Raw genomic sequence first — 23,050 nt, forward strand, 5'->3', positions numbered from 1 at the left:
CTCACGATCATTAGCCATTAGAGAAATGCAAATCAAAACTACAACAAGACTCCATCTCACTCCAGTTAGGCTGGCATTAATCCAAGAAACACAAAATAATAAATGTTGGAGAGGTTGTAGAGAGACTGGAACACTTATACACTGCTGGTGGGAATATAAAATGGTACAGCCACTTTGGAAATCAATTTGGCACTTCCTTGAAAAGCTAGAAATAGAACTACCATGAACTACCATATGACCCAGCAATTCCACTCCTTGGAATATACCCTAAAGAAATAAGAGCCTTCACACGAACAGATACATGCACACCCATGTTTGCTGCAGCAATGTTTACAAAAAATGGAAGCAACCAAGGTGCCCATCAACAGACGAATGGATAAATTATGGTATATTCACACGCTGGAATACTACACAACAATTAAGAACAACAATGAGTCTGTGAAACATTTCATAACATGGAGGAAGCTGGAAGGCATTATGCTAAATGAAATTAGTCAACTGCAAAAGGACAAATATTGAATGAGACCACAATTAGAAGAACTCTAGATAAAGTAGAATCGACTCAACGGCACTGGGTTGGGTTTTAGATAAAGTTTAAACACAGAAGAAAATATTCTTTGATGGTTATGAGGGTGGGGAGGGAGGGAGAGGAATATTCACTAACTAGATAGTAGACAAAAACTCTTTTTTAGGTGAAGGGAAGAACAACACGTAACACAGGGATAGTTAGTACAACTGGACTAAACCAAAAGCAAAGAAGATTCCTGAATACAACCAAAAGCTTCAAAGGCCAGAGTAGCAGGGACGGGGGTCTAGGGACCATGGTTTCATCAGACATCTAGGTCAACTGGCGTAACAAAATGTATTAAGAAAACGTTCTGCATTCCATTTTGGTGAGAGGCGTCTGGGGTTTTAAACGCTAGCAAGCAGCCACCTAAGATGCATCAACTGGTCTCAACCCACCTGGAGCAAAAAAGAACAAAGAACACCAAAGACACAAGGTAAATACGAGCCACAGAGACAGAAAGGGCAACATAAACCAGAGTCTCCATCAGCCTGAGACCAAAAGAACTAGACAGTGCCTGGCTACCACTGACCACTGCCCTGACAGAACACAACAGAGAATCCCTGATGGAGCAGAAGAACAATGGGATGCAGATCTTAAATTCTCGTAAAAAGACCAGGCTTAATGGTCTAACTAAGACTAGAGAGACTCCCAGATCCTTTGATAACCAAGATTGGAACCATTCCCGAAACCAACTCTATAGACAGGGATAGGCCTGGACTATAAGATAGACCATGGTGCTGGTAAGGAGTGAACATTATGGCTCAAGTAGACACATGAGACTGTAGGTGACTCCTGTCTGGTGGCAAGATGAGAAGGAAGAGGGGGACAGGAGCTAGTTGAATGGACACAGGGAATATAGGGTAGAGAGAAGGAATGTGCTGTCTCATTAAGGTGAGAGCAGCTGGGAGTGCACGGCAGGGCGCATATGGCTTTTTGTATGAGAGACTGACTTGATTTGTAAACGTTCACCTAAAGCATAATAAATACATTTAAAAAAAAAGAGAGAGAGAGAGGGAGAAAGTTAGATTCAATTTCCTATGTTTAATGTATATTTTTATATATGTTTATATATATATACATACATATATACACACACATATATAACGCAAACCAAACCCTTTGCCACTGAGTTGATTCCAACTCATAGTGATCCTATAGGACAGGGCAGAACTGCCCCACTGGGATTCCAAGGAGCGGTTGGTGTATTCTAACTGCCAACCTTTTGGTTAGCCATCGGGCTCTTAACCACTGCATCGCCAGGGCCAGATATAGAGATAGAGATTCAGATACAGATATAGATATGAAGTCTAATAAATCTGACTAAATAGGCTTATCCCAGAAAAGCAAGGCTGCTTTAACAGTTAAAACAAATCCATGTCAGTTATTAGGTATATGCACCGAAAAGTAGAGCTTCAAAATATTCAGAGCTAAAACTGATAGAACAGAAAGGAGATATAAACAAATACACAATTTAAGTTGTGGACTTCAACAGTCCTTTCTTAATAGCAGAACAAGTAGACAAAAAAAATCAGTAAAAATATAGAAGATCTGAATAATGCTATCAATCAACTAGATGTGACATTTATAGAACAGTAAACTTCAAAAAAACAGAATACACTTCTTTTCAAATATACTTGGGAAGGGTTAGCAAGATAGATAATATTCTGGGCCAGAAAGATAAAAACACTTCAATAAATTTAAAAGGACTAAAATCATATGCAGTATGATCTGATCTCAAGGGAATTAAATTAGAAATCAGTTAACAAAAAGATAGCCAGAAAATCTCCAAATATTTGGAAATTAAAAAACAACTTCTAAATAACTCATGGATCAAAGAAGAAATCCCAAAGGAAATTAGAAAATATCGTGTACTGACTGTTAATAAAAATACAACATATCAAAATTTGTGGGGTACAGCTTAAGCAGTAAAGGAAAATTGATACATTAAATATTATTATTAGAAAATTAAAAAGGCCTCATATTAGTGATGTAAGCTTCCACTTTAAGCAACTAGAAGATGATGACCAAATTAAACTCAAGCAAACATACAGAAGAAATCAATACAGACAACAGCAAAAGTTAGTGAAACAGAAAATTAGAGAAATCAATGAAGTCAAAAGCTTGTCATTTGAAAAAAAACAGTAATTTTGAAAAACCTCTAGACAGAATGATCAAGAGAAAAACAGCGATGACACAAATTATAAGTACTAGGAGTAAAAGAGGAGACAGCATTACAGATCCTACAGACATTAAATTCAACAACTTGGATGAAATGGACAAATACCCGGAAAGACATAAATTGCCAAGATTGCTCAAGAAATAGGTAACCGAATAGCCCTATATGTATTAGAAAAATTGAATTCATAGCTAAAAATCTTTTTACAAAAAAAAATTCCATACCCAGATGACTTTACTGGTGTATTCTATAAAGCACTTAAGGAAGAAATAATACCAATTGACACACTCCCAACTCATTGTATGAGATCAGCATTACCCTAATACCAAAACCAGACAAATACAAGAAAGGAAAACTACAGCCCACAGATGCCAAAAATCTTAACAAAATATTAACAAATCAAATCTAGCAATATATAAAAATGGTAAATATCATGACCAAAAAGAACGATTTATCCCAGAAATGCAAAATTGATTCCAAATTTAAAATCAATGTAATTCGACATGTCAACAGACTAAAAACAAAAATAAACAATAAAATTATTATCTCAATAGATGCAGAAAAAGCACTTCACAAAATCCAACATCAATTCCTTAAAAAAAAAAAACAGGAATAGTAGAGATCACGGTCACTCTGATAAAAGATATCTATGAAAAATCTACACCTTAATAGTGAAAGACTGCATTCCGCATAAAAGCAGGAACAAAGATGACCATTCTCACCAATTCTCTTCAACATTGTACTGAAGGTCCTAGTCAGTATAATAAAGCAAGAAAAGATAAATAAAAGGCATACAGACAGCAAGGAAGAAAAAACTTATTTACAGATGACATAATCATCTATGCAGATAATGGATAAACAAATTGTGGTATAGCTCTGCAATGAAATACTATCCTGCAATAAAAAGGAATAAACACGGATAGATTTCAAAAGCGTTACATTACGTAAAAGAAACCAGAAGTGAAAAGCTGTATGACTCCATGTACTGTATGACTCCATATATGTAACATTATGGAAAAGGCAAAACTATAGGGACAGAAATTAGATCAGCGGTTGCCAAGAGTACAGGAAAGAGGGGTGCAAGGGCATGAGGGAACTTCTGGGTGACAGAAACATTCCATATCTTCATTGTGGTGGTAGTTACACAACTACATACATTTTTCAAAACTCACTGGATAAATTTTATTGTATGTAAAATATCTCAATAAACTTGACATTAAAAAAAAAATCAGTGTAACATCACATTAACAGGAGAAACGAGAAAAACCACAGGATCATCTTAATAGAAAAGACAACCTGACAAAATTTAATATATGATAAAACTCTCGGAAAACTAGGAAAAAGAAACTGCCTTAATCTGATAAAACGTATCTATAAAAACCATTTGTCAAATTTTAGAAAGAAGTCTCTGTCATGGATTGAATTATGTCCCCCCAAAAATACGGGTATTAATTTGGTTAGGCCATGATTTCCAATATTCTGTGGCTGTCCTCCATTTTGTGACTGTAATTTTATGTTAAAGAGGATTAGGGTCGGATTGTAACACCCTTACCAGGTCAAATCCCTGATTCAGCGTAAAGGGAGTTTCCCTGGGATGTGGCCTACACCACCTTTTCTCTCTCAAGAGATAAAAGTAAAGCGAAGTAAGCAGAGTGGGGGACCTCATACCACCAAGAAAGCAGAGCATATCCTTTGGGCCCAGGGTCCCTGTGCAGATAAGCTCCTAGTCTGGGGGAAAAGTGATGAGAAAGTCAACCAACAGAGAAAGCCTTCCCCTGGAGCCAACACCCTGAATTTGGACTTTTAGTCTACTAGACTGTAAGAAAATAAACTTCTCTTTGTTAAAGCCATTCACTTGTGGTATTTCTGTTACAGCAGCACTAGATAACTAAGACAGTCTCTATGTACTTTTCTGTATGTGTTGTATTTCACAACAAAAAAAAATAACTTTTAATTTTAAGGAGGCCTAACCCTATGACCTAGCAATGTCACCCCAAAAAATTAAGTACATATGTTCACCAAAAGATACAGCAAAATGTTCACAGCAGCACCACTCAGAGTAGCTTACAACTGGAAACTACCAAAATGCCCTTCAAGAGCTGAATGAATAAAGAAAATGCAGACTATTTAAACAATAGAATACTACTCAGGAATGAGTACAAACAATCTACAACTACATGCAATATGGATAAACTGTATAAAAATAATATTGAGTGAAAAAAGCAAGTTACAAAAAGTACATACATGATTCCATTCAAATAAAATACAAATCGGGTGAACCAATCTATGCTGCTAAACCAAACCACTGCCATCAAGTCAATTCCAACTTATGGTGACCCTACAGGACAGAGTAGAACTGCCCCACAGGGTTTCTACGGAGTAGCTGGTGGGTTCAAACTGCTGACATTTTGGGGAACAGCTGAGCCCTTAACCACTGTACCACCAGGTCTCCTCTATGCTGCTGGCAGTCAGGATAGTGATTAGCCATTGGTGGGTATAGGTAATAACTGAAAGGAAATGTAAGAGTAACTTCTAGGGTACTGGAATGCTCTGTTTCTTGATCTGTTGGTACATAAATGTACTCAATTTATGAAAATTCAATGAACTGTACACTTAGAATATGTACAGTTTTCTATATATTCTACTTCAATGAAAGCTATTTAAGAATTAAAAAAAAAATAAAAAGAAAGCCTACCCATTGGAATGAAGAGTCCACCATCCTCCATCTCTTCCTCAGCCTGGTGAGCTAGAGTCCTGGGTGGCTTTTCTTGAGAAGAGGCACAGACTCCTGGCTGGGATGATTTCCTAGGCTGGGTCCCTGGTTTTGCAAGGTGGCTGCCTAGTGGCAGTGAAGGTATCTCCCCTCCAGAATGCATCTGAGGTTTTCCTGAAAGAATGACAAATATTGCTCCACACTTTGCCCATTCAACCACACTGTTGTAGAAATCAGCACCTTGTTAAAAAGTCCTTTTTAGTAAGAAAGCTTCATGAACTTCATAGGGTTGCTATGAGTCAGAATTGACTCGACAGCAATGGTTTTTTTGTTTTGTTTTGTTTAATACAGGCATTCCCCTCTATTAAAAACAGTATTCTTCCCTGATCTCAATACATACTATACAGCCATAGTAATCAAAACAGCCTGGTACTGGTTCAATGATAGACACGTAGACCAGTGGAATAGAGTCGAGAACTCAGAAATAAGTCTATCCATCTATGGGCAACTGATTTTATACAGGGGGTCAATGTCCATTCAATGGGAAAGAAACAGTCTCTTTAACAAATACTGCTGGCAAAATTGGAAATTCACATGCAGAAAAATGAAACAAGGCCCATACCTCACACCATACACAAAAACTAACGCAAAATAGATCAAAGACCTAAATGTTAAAGCTAAAACGATAAAGTTCTTAAAAGAAAACATAAGGACAAAACTATGGGACCTAATTATTTTTTAATAAATTACCAAACACAACTAATAATGCACGAACAGTAGAAGTCAAATTAGGATAACTGGAACCTCATAAAAATTAAACACTTATGCACATCAAGGGACTTTATCAAAAGAGTAATAAGAGAATCTACAGGCTGGGAAAAAATCTTTGGGAAAGACATATCTGATAAGGGTCTCATCTCTAAAATACATAGAAAACACAACAACTCAACAACAAAAAGACAAACAACCCAATTAAAAACCGGGCAAATGACATGAACAGACACTTCACCAAAGTGGACATTCCAGTGGCCAACAAACAAATGAAAAGATGCTCATAATCATCAGCCATTAGAGATGGAAATAAAAACTACACTGAGATGCCATTTCACCCCTGCAAAATTGAGACTGATTAAAAATAAACAGAAAACAAACGATGGTGAGGATGTGGTGAGATTGAAATACTTACCCACTGATGGTGGGGTTGTAAAATGGTACAACCACTATGGAAAACAGTACAACACTTTCTCTTAAAATTAGAAATAGAACTACCTTATGATCCAGCAATCTACTGCTAGGTATATACCCTAGAGATCTAACACTAAAGACAAAACCAGACATATGCACAACTATGTTCACCGCAGCACTATTCACAACAGCAAAAGGATGGAAACAACCTAAGGGCCCATCAACAGATGAATGGATAAATAAAATGTGGTACAGACATACAATGGAATACTATGCAGCAATAAAGGATAATGATGAGTTCTCAAAATATATTATAACATGGATGACACTGGAGGGCATTATGCTAAATGAAATAAGTCAATCACAAAAGGGCAAATACTAGATGATCTCATAAAAAGACAAGAATAGGTATACATACTGAAACCAATGCTCACTGATAGTTGTTACCAAGAATAGGTCGGGGGAGAGATCGTTCTTCGGATAGTAGACACTTGTTATTTTGGAAGATAGGAAATATAACACCAAAGGTGGGTGAATGCACAGCTTGATCAGGTAAATGATGTCATTAACAAGTACACAAGAAAAAATGACATTTTTGGTAAATGCTAGGATATACAAAACTGTGAAACAACAACTTAATAATACATATTTAAGTATGTATTCATACAAGTACACAGGTATGCCTATGTGTGTTATGGGGAGCATATATAGATACGTCTATACTGTTGTTGTTATGTACCACTGAGTTTCAATTCACAGCAACCCTATAGGATAGAGCAGAAATGCCCCATAGGGCTTCCAAGGAGCGGCCGGTGGATTTGAACTGCCAATTTTTGCTTAGCAGCCAAGCTCTTAACCACTATGCCACCGAGGCTCCAGATATGTCTATATGAAGATGTATATATATATGTAAGTGTATGCATCCACATATATTCATATATACAATAAAGTACACAGGGGGCACAAAAACGGATACTTATTAAACACCTTGCAGAGCTGGTTTACGGGGTCTGAGGCTTAGGAACATAGTCTCACGGGATAATTCAGTCAACTCGCATAATATAGTACGTAAAGTTTACGTTCGACATCCTAATGGGTGAGTAGCGTCTGGGATCTTAAAAGCTTGCGAGCAACCAACTAAGATACGACTATTGGTCTCTATGTATCCAGAGTAAAAGGAAACCAAAGGCTCGGGGAAGAAAGTACTCCACAGGGTTAAAAGTCTACACAAACTATGATCTCATCTACCCTGAGACCAGAAAAACTAGATGGTGCCCAGCTACCACTAACAACCTTTCAGATCAGGAACACAATGGATGGATCCTGAGAAAATGGGAAAAAATGTAGAACAGAACTCAAATTCTTAAAAAGTTCAGACTTACTGGACTAGTTGAGACTGGAAGACTCCCTAAGACTATCACCCTGAGATATTTCAATCCTGATGCTGAATTCTTCTTCATATAGTCCACCTTCTCGTATTATTTGCTCAGCATAAAACCTGAGTAGGTATGGTGAAAAGATACAGCTCTGACATACACCTTTTCTGATTTTAAGCCAAGAAGAATCCCTTTGTTCTGTCTGAACAATTGCATCTTGGTCTATGTACAAGTTGTACATGAGCACAATTAAATGCTCTGGAATTCACATGCTTCACAATGTTATTCATAATTCATTATGATACAGTCAAACACCTTTGCAGAGTTAATAAAACTAAAGCGAACATCTTTCTTTCTGGTATTGTCTGCTTTCAGCCAAGATCCATCTGACATCAGCAATGATATTCCCTGTTCCACGTCCTCTTCTGAATCTGGCTTGAATTTCTGGCAGTTCTGTGTCAATGTACTGTTGCAACTGTAAATTATCTTCGGAAGAATTTTACTTGCATGTTATATTAATGATATTGTCAGATAATTTCTGCATGTTATGGATTGAACTGTATCCCCCTAAAATGTGTGTCAACTTGGCTAGGCCATGATTCCCAGTATTGTGTGGTTGTTTACCATTTTGTGATCTTATGTGATTATCCTACGTGCTGTAAATCCTAACCTCTATGATGTTAACGAGGCAGAATTAGACAGTTACGTTAATGAGGCAGGATGTAATCTACAGGATCAGTTTGTATCTTGAGTCGATTAATTTCTTTTGAGATATAAAAGGGAGAATCAACCAGAAAGGAGAGGGACCTCTTACCACCAAGAGAGAAGCACTGGAAACATACTCTGTCCCTTGGACCAGGAGTCCCTGCGCTGAGAAGCCCCTAGACCAGGGGAAGATTGATGACAAGGATCTTCCCCCAGAACAGAGAGGGAAAGCCTTCCCTGTGCTGGCACCCTGAATTTGGACTGCTAGCCTCCCAGATTGTGAGAGAATACATTTCTGTTTGTAAAAGCCATCCACTTGTGGTATTTCTGTTACAGCTGCACTAGTTAACTAGACACCGCATCTCATCAGCTCACCTTTCTTTGGAATGGACACAATTATGAATCTCTTCCAGTCAGTTGGTCAGGTAGCCGTCTTCCAAATTTCTTGGCATAGTCAAGTGAACGTTTCCAGATCTGCTTCCATTTGTTGAAGCATCTCAATTGGTATTCCATCAATTCCTGGCACCTTGTTTTTCATCAATGCCTTCAGTGCAGCTTGGACTTCTTCCTTCAGTACCATCAGTCCTTGATCATATGCTACTTCCTGAAATGGTTGAATGACGACTGATTCTTTTTGGTACACTGACTGTGTATTCCACCTACTTTTGATGTTTCCTGAGTCACTCAATTTTCTGCCCACAGAATTCTTCAATATTGCAACTCAAGGCTTGAAATTTTTCTTGGAAGTTGTCAAAAATGAAAGGGAATGCTTGAAGATCGATATTTCAGGCTGAAATGGACTGTTACTGGCCATTTTGAATCAGACAATCATATAGTCTACTATGCCAGGAATGACAAATTGAAGAGAAACAGGTTGTATTTGTTGCCCCCCAAAAATTCTGATATCTATCCTGAAGGAAGGAAACCCTGGTGGCATAGTGGTTAAGTGCTACAGCTGCTAACCAAAGAGTCGGCAGTTCAAATCTGCCAGGTGCTCCTTGGAAACTCTATGGGGCAGTTCTACTCTATCCTATAGGGTCGCTATGAGTCGGAATAGACTCAACAGCACTGGGTTTGGGTTTTTGGATCCTGAAAGACTATGCTATCAGTAACAGGATAATATCCATACATCTATAAGGAAGACCAGTTTATACAACTATTATTCATACTTACACACAACCCACTAATGCCAAAGATGAAGAAATTGAAGATTTTTACCAACTTCTGCAGTCTGAAATTGATCACACACACAATCGAGATGCATTGATAAATATTAGTGATTAGGATGCAAAAGTTAGAAACAAAAAGGATAGATTCTTAGTTATCTAGTACTGCTGTAACAGAAATACCATAAGTGGATCGCTTTAACAAAGAGAAATTTATTTCCTCACAGTAAAGTAGGCTAAAAGTTCAAATTCAAGGCGTCAGCTCCAGGAGAAGGCTTTCTTTCTCTTGTCAGCTCTGGAAGAAGGTCTTTGTCCTCAATCTTCCCATGGTCGAGGAGCTTCTCAGGTAGAGGGACCCAGGGTCCAAAGGCCACGCTCTGCTCCTGGTGCTGCTTTCTTGGTGGTATGAGGTCCCCAACTCTCTGCTTGCTTCCCTTTATCTCTTGAGAGATAAAAGGTGGTGCAGGCCACACCTCAGGGAAACTCCCTTTACGTTGGATCAGGAAGGTGACCTGAATAAGGGTGTTGTTACAATCCCACCCTCATCCCTCCTAACATAATATTTCAATCAAAAAATGGAGGAAAAAGAAAAAAAAAAAAAATGGAGGAAAACCACACAATACCGGGAATCACTGCCTAACCAAATGGACACATATTTTGGGGGGGATACAATTCAATCCATGAAAGATAGGCAATTGGAATAAATGGCCTTGGTGATAGAAATGACACTAGAGACTACAAGATAGAATTCTGCAAGACCACAGACTCATTCATTGGAAGTACCTTTTTTCTACAATATAAACAACGACTATACATGGAGATCTCATAGAATGAAATACAGAGGAATCAAACAGACTACAACTGTGGAAAAAAAATATAGAGAAGCTCAGTGCTGTCAGAAGAAGGCCAGGGGCCGACTGCGGAACAGACCATCAGTTGCTCATATGAACTTCAAGTTGAAGCTGAAGTAAATTAAAACAAGTCCACCAGAGCCAAAGTACGAGCTTGAATATATCCTACCTGAATTTCGAAACCATCTCAAAAACAGACTTGATGCACTAAACACTAATCACGAAAGACCAGAAGAGTTGTGGGATGACATGAAGGACATCACACATGAACAAAGCAAAAGGTCATTAAAGACAGGAAAGAAAGAAAAAACCAAAATGGATGTCAGAAGAGACTCTGAAAGTTGTTCTTTATCATCATATAATAGCCAAAGCAAATGGAAGAAATGATAAAGTAAAAGAACTGAACAGAAGATTTCAAAGGGCTGCTCGAGAAGACAAAGTACTATAACGAAATGTACAAAGACCTGGAGTTAGAAAACCAAAACGGAAGAAGAACATACCCGGCATTTCTCAAGCTGAAAGAACTGAAGAAAAAATTCAAGCCTCTAAGCAAGTAGCCGTTATGAGTCAGAATCAACTCGATGGCAACGGATTTAAGCAAGTAGTACCCTTCAAAATACTTAATTTCATTTTGGAAGGTAGGGTTTTTCTACTGGTACTTCTATTACCTAAGCCACACCTGGAACTACTCTTTAAGAAGTGTCCCTATAAGCAGTTTATCAGCTGCACAACAAAATCATCTTTCGTACTTTATATAGAGAAAATGTTCCTTTTCTCCGCAACTTTTTTTCCTTTGACCATATCATATTGCTTCTCAATTCAATTCCCCTTCCTAAGAAGCCCTTAAAACCCCACCCTTTCTTCCCTCTACGGGTATGCTAGATGCTGAAAGACTGCCTCAGGTTAAAAAAAGCAGGATAAGAGATATAGAGGAGGGAAACCCTTAATTCAAGGCATATCTGTAACTTGTTTACTACCAGCCTAAAAACTTTGATAACAAGAAAGTAATTAGCTGAGAACTACACAAATCAGCTAATTGTAAACTGCAATCTGCCTATGCTAATCACTTTTAGAAGGCAAAGAAGAAAAAAAGGACAAGCAGAAATTAGAATATATAAATAATACAACTAAAAAAAAACAAATAAAATTCTATTAGAACAAATACCATTACAGGGAAGGATATAAATCACTAGCACCTGCACTCTAGGAATCTGATTTAACAGTACATATCAATTAAAACAAAATGCCAATATTTCAATAAAACGCAGATGTCATGGACTGAATTGTGTCCTCCAAAAATATGTGTCAACTTCCTTAGGCCATAATTCCCAGTATTGTGTGGTTGTCCTCCGTTTTGTGGTTCCGATTTTATGTTAAAGAGGATTAGGGTGGGATTGTAACACCCATACTAAAGTTATATCCCTGATCCAATGTAAAGGAAGTTTCCCTGGGGTGTGGCCTGCATCCCCTTTTATCTTACAAGAGATCAAAGGAAAGGGAAGGGATCAGAGAGTGGGGGACCTCATACTATCAAGAAAGCAGTGCCAGGAGCAGAACTCATCCTTTGGACCTGTTGTTCCTGTGCAGAGAAGCTCCTAGTCCAGCAGAAGATTGATGACAAGGACCTTCCTCCAAAGCCAACAGAGAGAGAAATCCTTCCCATCGAGCTGACACCTTGAATTTGGACTTCCAGGCTACTTTACTGTGAGCTAAATAAACTTCTCTTGGTTAAAGCCATCCACTTGTGGTATTTGTTATACAGTACTTGATGACTAAGACACCAGATGTCTTTTTTGTATTTTTTTCAATTTTTCTACAATGACTATATGTGGCTTTCAAAATCAGAAAACTAAAATGTTACTTAAAAGAATGCAAAACAACAAAAAATAAAAATATGCACCAAATTTTAGTAGTTATTACTCTGAGTATAGGCAGTCTCCAGGTTGCAAACAAGATCCATTCCTGACTGTGTCTTTAAAAATTTGTAGGTAAGACAAAACAGGTGCATACGGTTCTCATTTAGCCTTACATTAGTGCAAGCAAAGACTCAAAGCCTTTTCAATGATTTAAAAGCTGCAAGTGTACCAAGTGAAGGTGACTGTGATTAATTTGCTTAGAAAAGGGGGTCTGTTAAACTGTTTCAAAGTGAGAACAAATTTACGTAACATTAAAGGGTACATAAAATCAAAAGAAAAAAGAAAACAAAGCCTCAGCAAATACAAAATCAACAACAATGAAAAACATGAAAAGAAAATACATAAAGAAAAACAACTCAGAATAAGAAACTTAGGCAGAGCAAAGAAACTGCCAACAACACAAAAAGAAAATATCAAAATGACAGCACTAAACTCATACCTATCAATAATTACACTGAATGTAAATGGACTAAATGCACCATTAAAGAGACAGAGAATGGCAGAATGGATTAAAAAACACAATCCGTCTACATGCTGCCTACAAGAGACACACCTTAGACTCAAAGGCACAAACTAAAACTCAAAAGAATGGAAAAAACTGTATCAAGCAAACAACAATCAAAAAAGAGCAGGAGTAAACACTATGGAGTACAGTTCTACTCTGACGTGCATGGGGTTGCCATAAGTCAAAAACAACTCCATGGAAAGTGGTTTAGTTTTTACTGTGGTTACATACGAAAATGTTCTTATTTGTAAGAAATACACAGTAAAGTATTGGAGATGATAGGGTAACAGGCTGGCAATTTACTCTTAACTAGTTTATAAAAAAGTTATTTGAACATATTTATAAGTTAATGATTGTTTCAACATAAAAATTTATTTAAAAAAGCTATTTTCAAAGATGAATTCTTAAAAAATAAAAAAACACTACTAATAAGAAAAAAAAAAGAGCAGGAGTAGCAATATTAACCTCAGACAAAATAGACTTTAAAGAAAAATCTACCACAAAGGATAAGGAAGGACACTATATGATTAAAGGGACAACATACCAAGAAGATATACCCACATTAAATATTTATGCACCCAATGACAGGGCTGCAAGATACATAAAACAAATTCTATCAGCATTGAAAAGTGAGATGGACAGCTCCACAATAATAGTAGGAGACTTCAACACACCACTTTCAGTGAAGGAGAACACCCAGAATGAAGCTCAATAAAGACACAGAAGATCTAAATTCCACAATCAACCAACTTGATCTCAGAGACATATACAAAACACTCCACCCAACAGCAGCCAAGTACACCTTCTTTTCCAACACGTGGAACAGTCTCCAGAACAGACCACGTATTAGGCCACAAGGCAAGCCTTAAGCGAATATAAAACACTGAGATGTTACAAGGCATCTTTTCTGACCATAAAGTCAAAAATGTAGAAACCAATAACAGAAAAGCAAGGAAAAAAAATAAAATACACGGAAAATGAACACATTCCTCAAAAACTACTAGGTTACACACGAAATCAAGGACAGAATAAAGAAATTCACAAATGAGAATGAAAACACACCCTATCAGAACCTTTGGGACACAGCGAAAACTGTGCTCTGAGGTCAATTTATAACAATAAATGTACAGATCCAAAAACAAGAAAGGGCCAAAATCAAAACCTTAACCCTACAACTCAAACAAATAGAAAGACAGCAGCAGAAGCAGCCCAGGGGCACCAGAAGAAAGGAAATAATAAAACTCAGAGCAGAGAAAAATAAAATAGAGAATAGAAAAGCAACTGAAAGAATTAACAAGACCAAAAGCTGGTTCTTTGAAAAGATCAACAAAATCAATAAATGACTGGCCAGACTGACAAAAGAAAAACAGAAGAGGGAGCAAACAGCCCGAATAAAAAATGAGCCGGGGAGATGAGGCCAAGATGGCAGAACAGACGCTTCCAGTGAGCACTCTTACAACAAACACACGAAAAAAAAAAAAGGGAAACGAGTATATTTATGACAAGCTAGGGGCCCTGAACATCAAAGGCAAGGTTAGAAAATGAACTGAGGGGCAGGTGGAGGAAGAGATGGTTCAGAAGCGGAGAGGAGTTACCAGACCTGAATGGCCAGGAGCCCTCAGGCACCATTCCCAGGAGCAGCTGCGGCGGACTGGTACTAGCCTTCAGCCACAGTTTCCTTAGGGAGAAGCAGCCAGCCACACAGCCTACTCACACCTCCGGAATCAGAGACGAGCAGAGCTCTCGGCAAAAGCTAAGTACTTGAATATATTTAACCCCGCCCCCCCACCTCCAAGCAGGCTACAGCGGCTGTTGATTTCCCTGGGTCTGAGATAGGTCCTGCTGAGCGTCCAGAGCCATCCTCCAGGTCCTAGAAAGGAATAAATTCGCAACAGGGGGAAAGACAATTTCCCAGCTCCACTAACCGGGGGAGCTCAAGACAGAAGAGGCTCCTGTCCAGGCATAAACATTCCATGGACTTTGAGTACCTTTCCCCCCTGCATGGACCTGTGTGGATCTATTTCAGGAGAACACACCCTTGTTGGCAGACTGCAACTGTTTCAGCTGTGTGGTGGAGAGGTGGGTGTTTGATGTTTGACAGGGCTTAGTCTATTAAACAGGGTCCTCACCTACCCACATCAGGGGCCTAAGGACTGGCAGCTTCACTCAGGTCACCCAGCTATCCACGACAGGGGAAAAGGATAACTGGTACCTCCCAGTCCTCACAACCAAAAACGCTGGATGCCCATGGTCCATCTGCAGAACCCACCCACCTGTACACTCTAGGGAACAGGGACGTGCTTTCCTCAGAGACACTGTAGGGGGGCTTCTCAGCCCCCGGCCCTGTTCAGAGTGTGAACCCCTGCTGCAATCAGACACCGATACCTACACCAACCACCCCTGCCCCTGTAAGACTGTAGGACAGAGCCTGTACCACACACTTGATGATCGCCTACCTGGACACCTGACCTGAATTCATACAAGAAAAGTGAATGGACTCCTAGGCTGATATACCTGATAACAGCTCTAGACATCTGGGTACAGGACATCAGAGCTCCCAAGGCGAAAATAATCCAGCTCACTCAAGCAACCCATCTGGACATACCAAAACAAAGCAAGAAACTACATTACAGTAAGCAAACACAAAATAAACTAATACAATAACTTATAGATGGCTCAGAGACAACAGTCAATATAAAGTCATATAAAGTAACAGACCATGATCACCTCAACAAGCTCTCAAAACACAGAATCAAGGGATCTTCTAGATGAAAGTGCCTTCCTGGAATTACTGGAGACAGAATGCAAAAGGTTAATATACAGAACCCTTCAAGACATCAGGAAGGAAATCAGGCAATACGCAGAACAATCCAAGAACACACAGACAAAGCAGTTGAAGAAATTAAGAAGGTTATTCAGGAACATAATGAAAAACTTAATAAGCTGGAAAAATCCACAGACAGACAACAATCAGAAATTCAGAAGACCAAGAAATACAGAATTGGACAAGTCAATAGAAAGAGCAGTAGAATTGAGTAAGTGGAAGGCAGAATTTCTGAACTTGAAGATAAAGCACTTGGCACCAATATGTTTGAAGAAAAATCAGATAAAAGAATTTTAAAAAATGAAGAAAACTTCAGAATCATATGGGACTCTATCAAGAGCAATAACCTACGAGTGACTGGAGTACCAGAACAGGGAGGGATAAGAAAATACAAAGAGAATTGTTGAAGATTTGTTGGCAGAAAACTTCCCTGATACCATGAAAGATGAGAAGATATCTATCCAAGATGCTCATCAAACTCCACATAAGGTAGATTTAAAAAGAAAGTCATCAAAACATATTATAATCAAAATTGCCAAAACCAAAGAAAAAAAGAGAATTTTAAGAGCAGCTAGAGATAAAAGAAAAGTCACCTACAAAGGAGAGTCAGTAAGAATAAATTCGGACTACTCGGCAGAAACCATGAAGGCAAGAAGGCAATGGGATGACATATATAGAAAATTGAAGGAAAGAAACTGCCAGCCAAGAGTCATATATCCAGGAAAACTGTCTCTCAAATATGAAGGTGAAATTAGGACATTTCCAGATAAACAGGGATAAGTAATAAGGTAACCACAAAGGAGACAAACTGTCCTGTGCCTCAAAATAAAATACATGAAAAAAACAGAGACTCAGCAGGAACAAAATCAACAACAATGAATATGAGGAAAAGACAATATATAAACTACTCAGCACAAAAAATTAAGTGGGAAAAAGAAACTGTCAACAACACACAAAAAAAGACATCAAAATGAAAGCACTAAATTCATACCTATCCATAATTACCCTGAATGTAAATGGACTAAATGTACCAATAAAGAGACAGAGAGTGGCAAAATGAATTTAAAAACACGAACTGTCTATATGCTGCCTACCGGAGACACACCTTAGACTTAGAGACACAAACAAACTAAAACTCAAAAGGATGGAAAAAAATATACCAACCAAACAACAATCAAAAAAGAGCAGAAGTGACAATGTTAACTTCTGACAAAACAGACTTCAAAGTTAAATCCACCATAAAGGATAAGGAAGGACACTATAAAATGATTAAAGGGACAATACACCAGGAGAATATAACCTTATTAAATATTTATGCACCCAGTGACAGGGCTCCAAGATACATAAAACAAACCCTAAAAGCACTGAAAGGTGAGACAGACAGCTCCACAATAACAGTAGGAGACTTCAACACATCACTTTCGGTGAAGGACAGGACATCAAGAAAGAAGTTTAATAAACACACGGAAAACCTAAATGCCACAATCAACCAACTCGACCTCACAGACATATACAGAACATTCCACCCAACAGCACATGGAACATTCTCTAGAATAGACCACATATTAGGCCATATAGCAAGCCTTAGCAGAATTCAAAACGCTGAAATATTACAAACCATCTTCTCTGACCATAAGTCCATAAAAGTAGAAATCAATAACAGAAAAAGCAGGGAAAAGAAATCAAACACTTGGAAACTGAACAATACCCTGCAAAAAAAGACTGGATTATAGAAGACATTAAGGATGGAAAAAGGAAATTCATAGAATCCAATGAGAATGAAAACACTTCCTATCAGAACCTTTGGGACACAACGAAAGCAGTGCTCAGAGGTGAATTTATTTCAAGAAATGCACACATACCAAAAGAAGAAAGGGTCAGAATCAAAGAATTATCCCTAAAACCTGAACAAATAGACAGAGAGCAACAAAAGAAACCCTCAGGCACTCAATGAAAACAAATAATACAAACTAGAGAATTAAATGAAATAGAAAACAAAAAACAACTGAAGGAGTTAACAAGACCAAAAGCTGGTTCTTTGAAAAAAAATCAACAAAATTGATAAACTATTGGCCAAACTGACAAAAGAAAAACAGGAGAGGAAGCAAATAACCTGAATAAGAAATGAGATGGGCAATACTACAACAGACCCAAATGAAATTAAAAGAATCATATCAGATTACTATGAAAAACTGTACTCTAACAAATTTGAAAACCTAGAACAAATGGATGAATTCCTAGAAATACATTACCTACCTAAACTAACACAAACAGAGTTAGAACAACTAAATAGGCCCATAACAAAAGAAGAGATGAAAAAGGTACTTAAAAAGCTCCGAACAAAAAAAGACCCCTGGCCCTGACGGCTTCACTGCAGAGTTCTACCAAAATTTCAGAGAAGAGTTAACATCACTACTACTAAGGGTATTTCAGAGCATAGAAAAGAACGGAATACTCCCAAACTCATTCTATGAAGCCAGCATATCCCTGATATCAAAATCAAGTACAGACACCACAAAAAAAGAAAATTCCAGACCTATATCCCTCATAAACTTAGATGCTAAAATCCACAACAAAATTCTAACCAATAGAATTCAGCAACATATCAGAAAAATAATACACCATGACCAAGTGGGATTCATACCAGGTATGCAGGGACAGTTCAACTTAATGTAATCCATTATACAAATAAAACAAAAGACAAAAATCACATGATTTTATCAATTGATGCAGAAAAGGCATTTGACAAAGTCCAACACCCTTTCATGATAAAAACTCTCAGCAAAATAGGAATAGAAGGAAAATTACTCAACATCATAAAGGGCATTTATACAAAGCCAATAGCCAACATCATCCCAAAGGGAGAGAGCGGGAAACCATTCCCCTTGAGATCGGGAGCAGACAAGGATGTACTTTATCACCACTCTTATTCAACATTGTGCTGGAAGTCCTAGCCAGAGCAATTAGGCTAGATAAAGAAATAAAGGGCAGCAGATTGGCAAGGAAGAAGTAAAAGTATCTCTATTTGCAGACGACATGATCTTACACACAGAAAACCCTAAGGAATCCTCAAAAAAACAACTGAAACTAATAGAACAGATCAGCAGACTATCAGGATGCAAGATAAACATACAAAAAGCAGTTGGATTCGTCTACACAAACAAAAAGAACATCCAAGAGGAAAGCACCAAACCAATACCATTTACACTAGCCCCCAAGAAGATAAAATACTTGGGAATAAATCTTACCAGAGATGTAAAAGACTTATATAAAGAAAACTACAAAACACTTCTGCAAGAAACCAAAAGAAACCTACGTAAGTAGAAAAACATACCTTGCTCATGGATAGGAAGACTTAACATTGTAAAAATGTCTATTCTGCCAAAAGCGATCTATAGATTTCATGCAATTCCTATCCAAATTCCAATGACATTTTTTAATGAGATGGAGAAACAAATCACCAACTTCAAATGGAAGGGAAAGAGGCCCTGGGTAAGTAAAGCATTACTGAAAAGAAGAACAAAGTAGGAGGCCTCACTCTACCTGATTTCAGAACCTACTACATCGCCGCAGTAGTCAAAACAGCCTGGTACTGGTACAACAACAGATACATAGACCAATGGAACAGAACTGAGAATCAAGACATAAATCCATCCACATACGAGCAGTTCATATTTGACAAAGGCCCCAAAACAGTTAAATGGGGAAACGACAGTCTTTTAAACAAATGGTGCTAGCATAACTGGCTATCCACCTGCAAAGAAATGAAACAAGATCCATACCTCACACCATGCACGAAAACCAACTCAAAATGGATCAAAGACCTAAATATAAAACCTACAACGATAAAGATCGTGGAAGAAAAAATAGGGACAACATTAGGAGCCCTAATACATGGCATAAACAGTATACAAAACATTACTAACAATGCAGAAGAAAACTAGATAACTGGGAGCTCCTAAAAATCAAACACCTATGCTCATCCAAAGACTTTACCAAAAGAGTAAAAAGATTACCTACAGACTGGGAAAAAGTTCTTAGCTATGACATTTCTGATCAGCGTCTGATCTCTAAAATCTACATGATACTGCAAAAATTCAACTACAAAAAACAAATAACCCAATTAACAAATGGGCAAAGGATATGAACAGACACTTCACTAAAGACGACATTCAGGTAGCTAACAGATACAGGAGGAAATGCTCACAATCATTACCCATTAGAGAAAAGTAAATTAAAACTACAATGAGATTCCATCTCAGTCCAACAAGGCTGGCATTAATCCAGAAAACACAAAACATTAAATGGTGGACAGGTTATGGAGAAATAGAACACTTATGCACTGGTGGTGGGAATGTAAAATCATACAACCACTTTGGAAATCGATTTGGCACGTCCTTAAAAAGCTAGAAATAGAACTACTATATGACCCAGCAATCCCACTCCTCGGAATATGTCCTAGAGAAATAAGAGCCTTTACATGAACAGATATACACACACCCATGTTTACTGCAGTACTCTTTACAATAGCAAAAAGATAGAAGCAACCAAGATGCCCATCAATGGATGAATGGATAAATAATGGTATATTCACACAATGGAATACTAAGCATTGATAAAGAACAGTGATGAATCTGTGAAACATTTCATAACATGGAGGAACCTGGAAGGCATTATGCTGAGTGAAATTAGTCAGCTGCAAAAGGACATATATTGTATAAGACCACTATTATAAGATCTTGAGAAATAGTTTAAACTGAGAAGAAAACATTCTTTTGTGGTTACGGGGGGCAGGGGGAGGGAGAGATGGTGGGAGAGGGGTATTTACTAATTAGATAGTACATAAGAACTACTTTACATAAAGGGAAGGACAACACTCAATACAAGGGAGGTCATCTCAACTGGACTAAACCGAAAGCAAAGACGTTTCCTGAATAAACTGAATGCTTCTAAGGTCAGCGAAGCAGGGGCAGGGGTTTGGGGACCATAGTTTCAAGGGACATCTAAGCCAACTGGCATAATAAAATCTATTAAGAAAACATTCTGCATCCCACTTTGGAGAGCAGCGTCTGGGGTCTTAAACGCCAGCAAGCAGCCATCTAAGATGGATCAATTGCTCCCAACCCACCTGGAGCAAAGGGGAATGAAGAACATCAAGGACACAATATAATTACGAGCCCAAGAGACAGAACGGGGCACATAAACCAGAGACTACATCAGCCTGAGACCAGAAAAACTAGATGGTGCCCAGCTACAACCAATGACAGCCCTGACAGGGAACACAACAGAGATCCTCTGAGGGAGCAGGAGAGCAGTGGGATGCAGACCCCAAATTCTCGTAAAAAGACCAGACTTAATGGTCTGACTGAGAATAGAAGGACCTGGTGGTCATGGCCCCCAGACCTTCTGTTAGCCCAGGACAGGAACCATTCCCAGAGCCAACTCTTCACACAGGGATTAGACTGGACAATGGGATAGAAAAAGATGCTGGCGAAGAATGAGCTTCTTGCAACAAGTAGACACTTGAGACTATGCTGGCATCTCCTATCTCAAGGGGAGATGAGAGGGAAGAGGGAGTTAAAAGCTAGTGGAATGGGCACGAAAACAGAGTGGAAGGAAGGACCGGGCTGTCTCAATAGAGGGAGAGCAATTAGGAGTATATAGCAAGGTGTATACAAATTTTTATATGAGAGACTGACTTGATTTGTAAACTTTCACTTAAAGCACAATAAAAATAAAATAAAATAAAGAAATGAGATGGGCAATATCACAACAGACCCAACTGAAATTAAAAGAATAACAGAATACTATGAAAAACTGTACTCCAACAAATTTGAAAACCTAGACAAAATGGGCAAATTTCTAGAAACACACTACCTATCTAAACTAACACAAACAGAGGGAGAACTAAACAAACATGTAACAAAAAAAGAGATTAAAGAGGTAGTTAAAAAAAACTCCCAACCAAAAAAAAACCCTGGCCCTGATGGCTTCACTGGAGAATTCTACCAAACTTTCAGAGAAAAGTTAACACCACTACTACTAAATGTATTTCAGAGCATAGAAAAGGATGGACTATTCCAAACTCATGCTATGAAGCCAGCGTAACCATGATACCACAACCAGGTAAAGACACCACAAAAGAGAAAATTACAGACCAATATCCCTGATGAACATAGACGCAAAAATCCTCAACAAAATTCTAGCTGATAGAATTCAACAACACACCAAAAAAGTAATTTACCATGACCAACTGGGATTCATACCAGGTATGCAGGGATGGTTCAAAATACTTAATCTATCACATAAATAAAACAACAGATAAGAACCACATGATCTTATCAATTGATGCAGAAAAGACATTCCACAAAGTATAACACCAATTCATGATAAAAACTCAGGAAAACAGGAATAGAAGGGAAATTCCTCAACATAATAAAGGGCATTTATACAAAGCCAACAGTAAAAACCATCCAAAATGGAGAGAATCTAAAAGCATTTCCCTTGAGAATGGGAGCCAGAAAAGGATGCCCTTTATCACCACTCTTATTCAACATTGTGCTGGAGGTCCTAGCCAGAGCAATAAGGCAAGAAAAAGAAATAAAGGGCACCCAAAAGAAGAAGTAAAAATATCTCTATTTGCTGATGATATGATGTTATATACAGAAAACACAAAAGAATCCACAAGAAAACTACTGGATTCCTCTACACCAACACAGAGAACTTTAAAAAGGAAATCACCAAATCAATACCATTTACAATAGCCCCCAAGAAGATAAAATACTTAGGAATAAATCTAACCAGAGACATAAAAGACCTATTCTAAGAAAACTACAAGACACTGCTGCAAGAAACCAAAAGAGACCTACATAAGTGGAAAAACATATCTTGCTCATGGATAGGAAGACTCAACATTGTGAAAATGTGAATTCTACACAAAGCAATCTATAGATACAAAGCAATCCTGATCCACATTCCAACGACATTTTTTAATGAGACAGAGAAACAAATCACCAACTTCATATGGAAGGGAAGGGGCCTGAATAAGTAAAGCATTACTGAAGA

General features: G+C 38.0%; 1 protein-coding gene across 5 annotated transcripts in view; it reads right to left on the minus strand.

The window, feature by feature from the left end:
* GON4L (gon-4 like) overlaps positions 1-23,050 on the minus strand; it is a 95,103-nt gene that overhangs the window by 61,822 nt on the left and 10,231 nt on the right. For 4 of the 5 annotated variants that reach the window (XM_064282684.1, XM_064282683.1, XM_064282686.1 and 1 more), the window contains one exon: positions 5,440-5,631. The exons of the other annotated variant lie outside the window; for it this stretch is intronic. In XM_064282684.1, the coding sequence (XP_064138754.1) occupies positions 5,440-5,631 (192 nt within the window). The remainder of the gene's footprint in view (positions 1-5,439; positions 5,632-23,050) is intronic. 5 annotated transcript variants of the gene reach the window in all.

The sequence above is a fragment of the Loxodonta africana genome, chromosome 3 (assembly GCF_030014295.1).
Source record: "Loxodonta africana isolate mLoxAfr1 chromosome 3, mLoxAfr1.hap2, whole genome shotgun sequence".
NCBI lineage: Eukaryota > Metazoa > Chordata > Mammalia > Proboscidea > Elephantidae > Loxodonta > Loxodonta africana.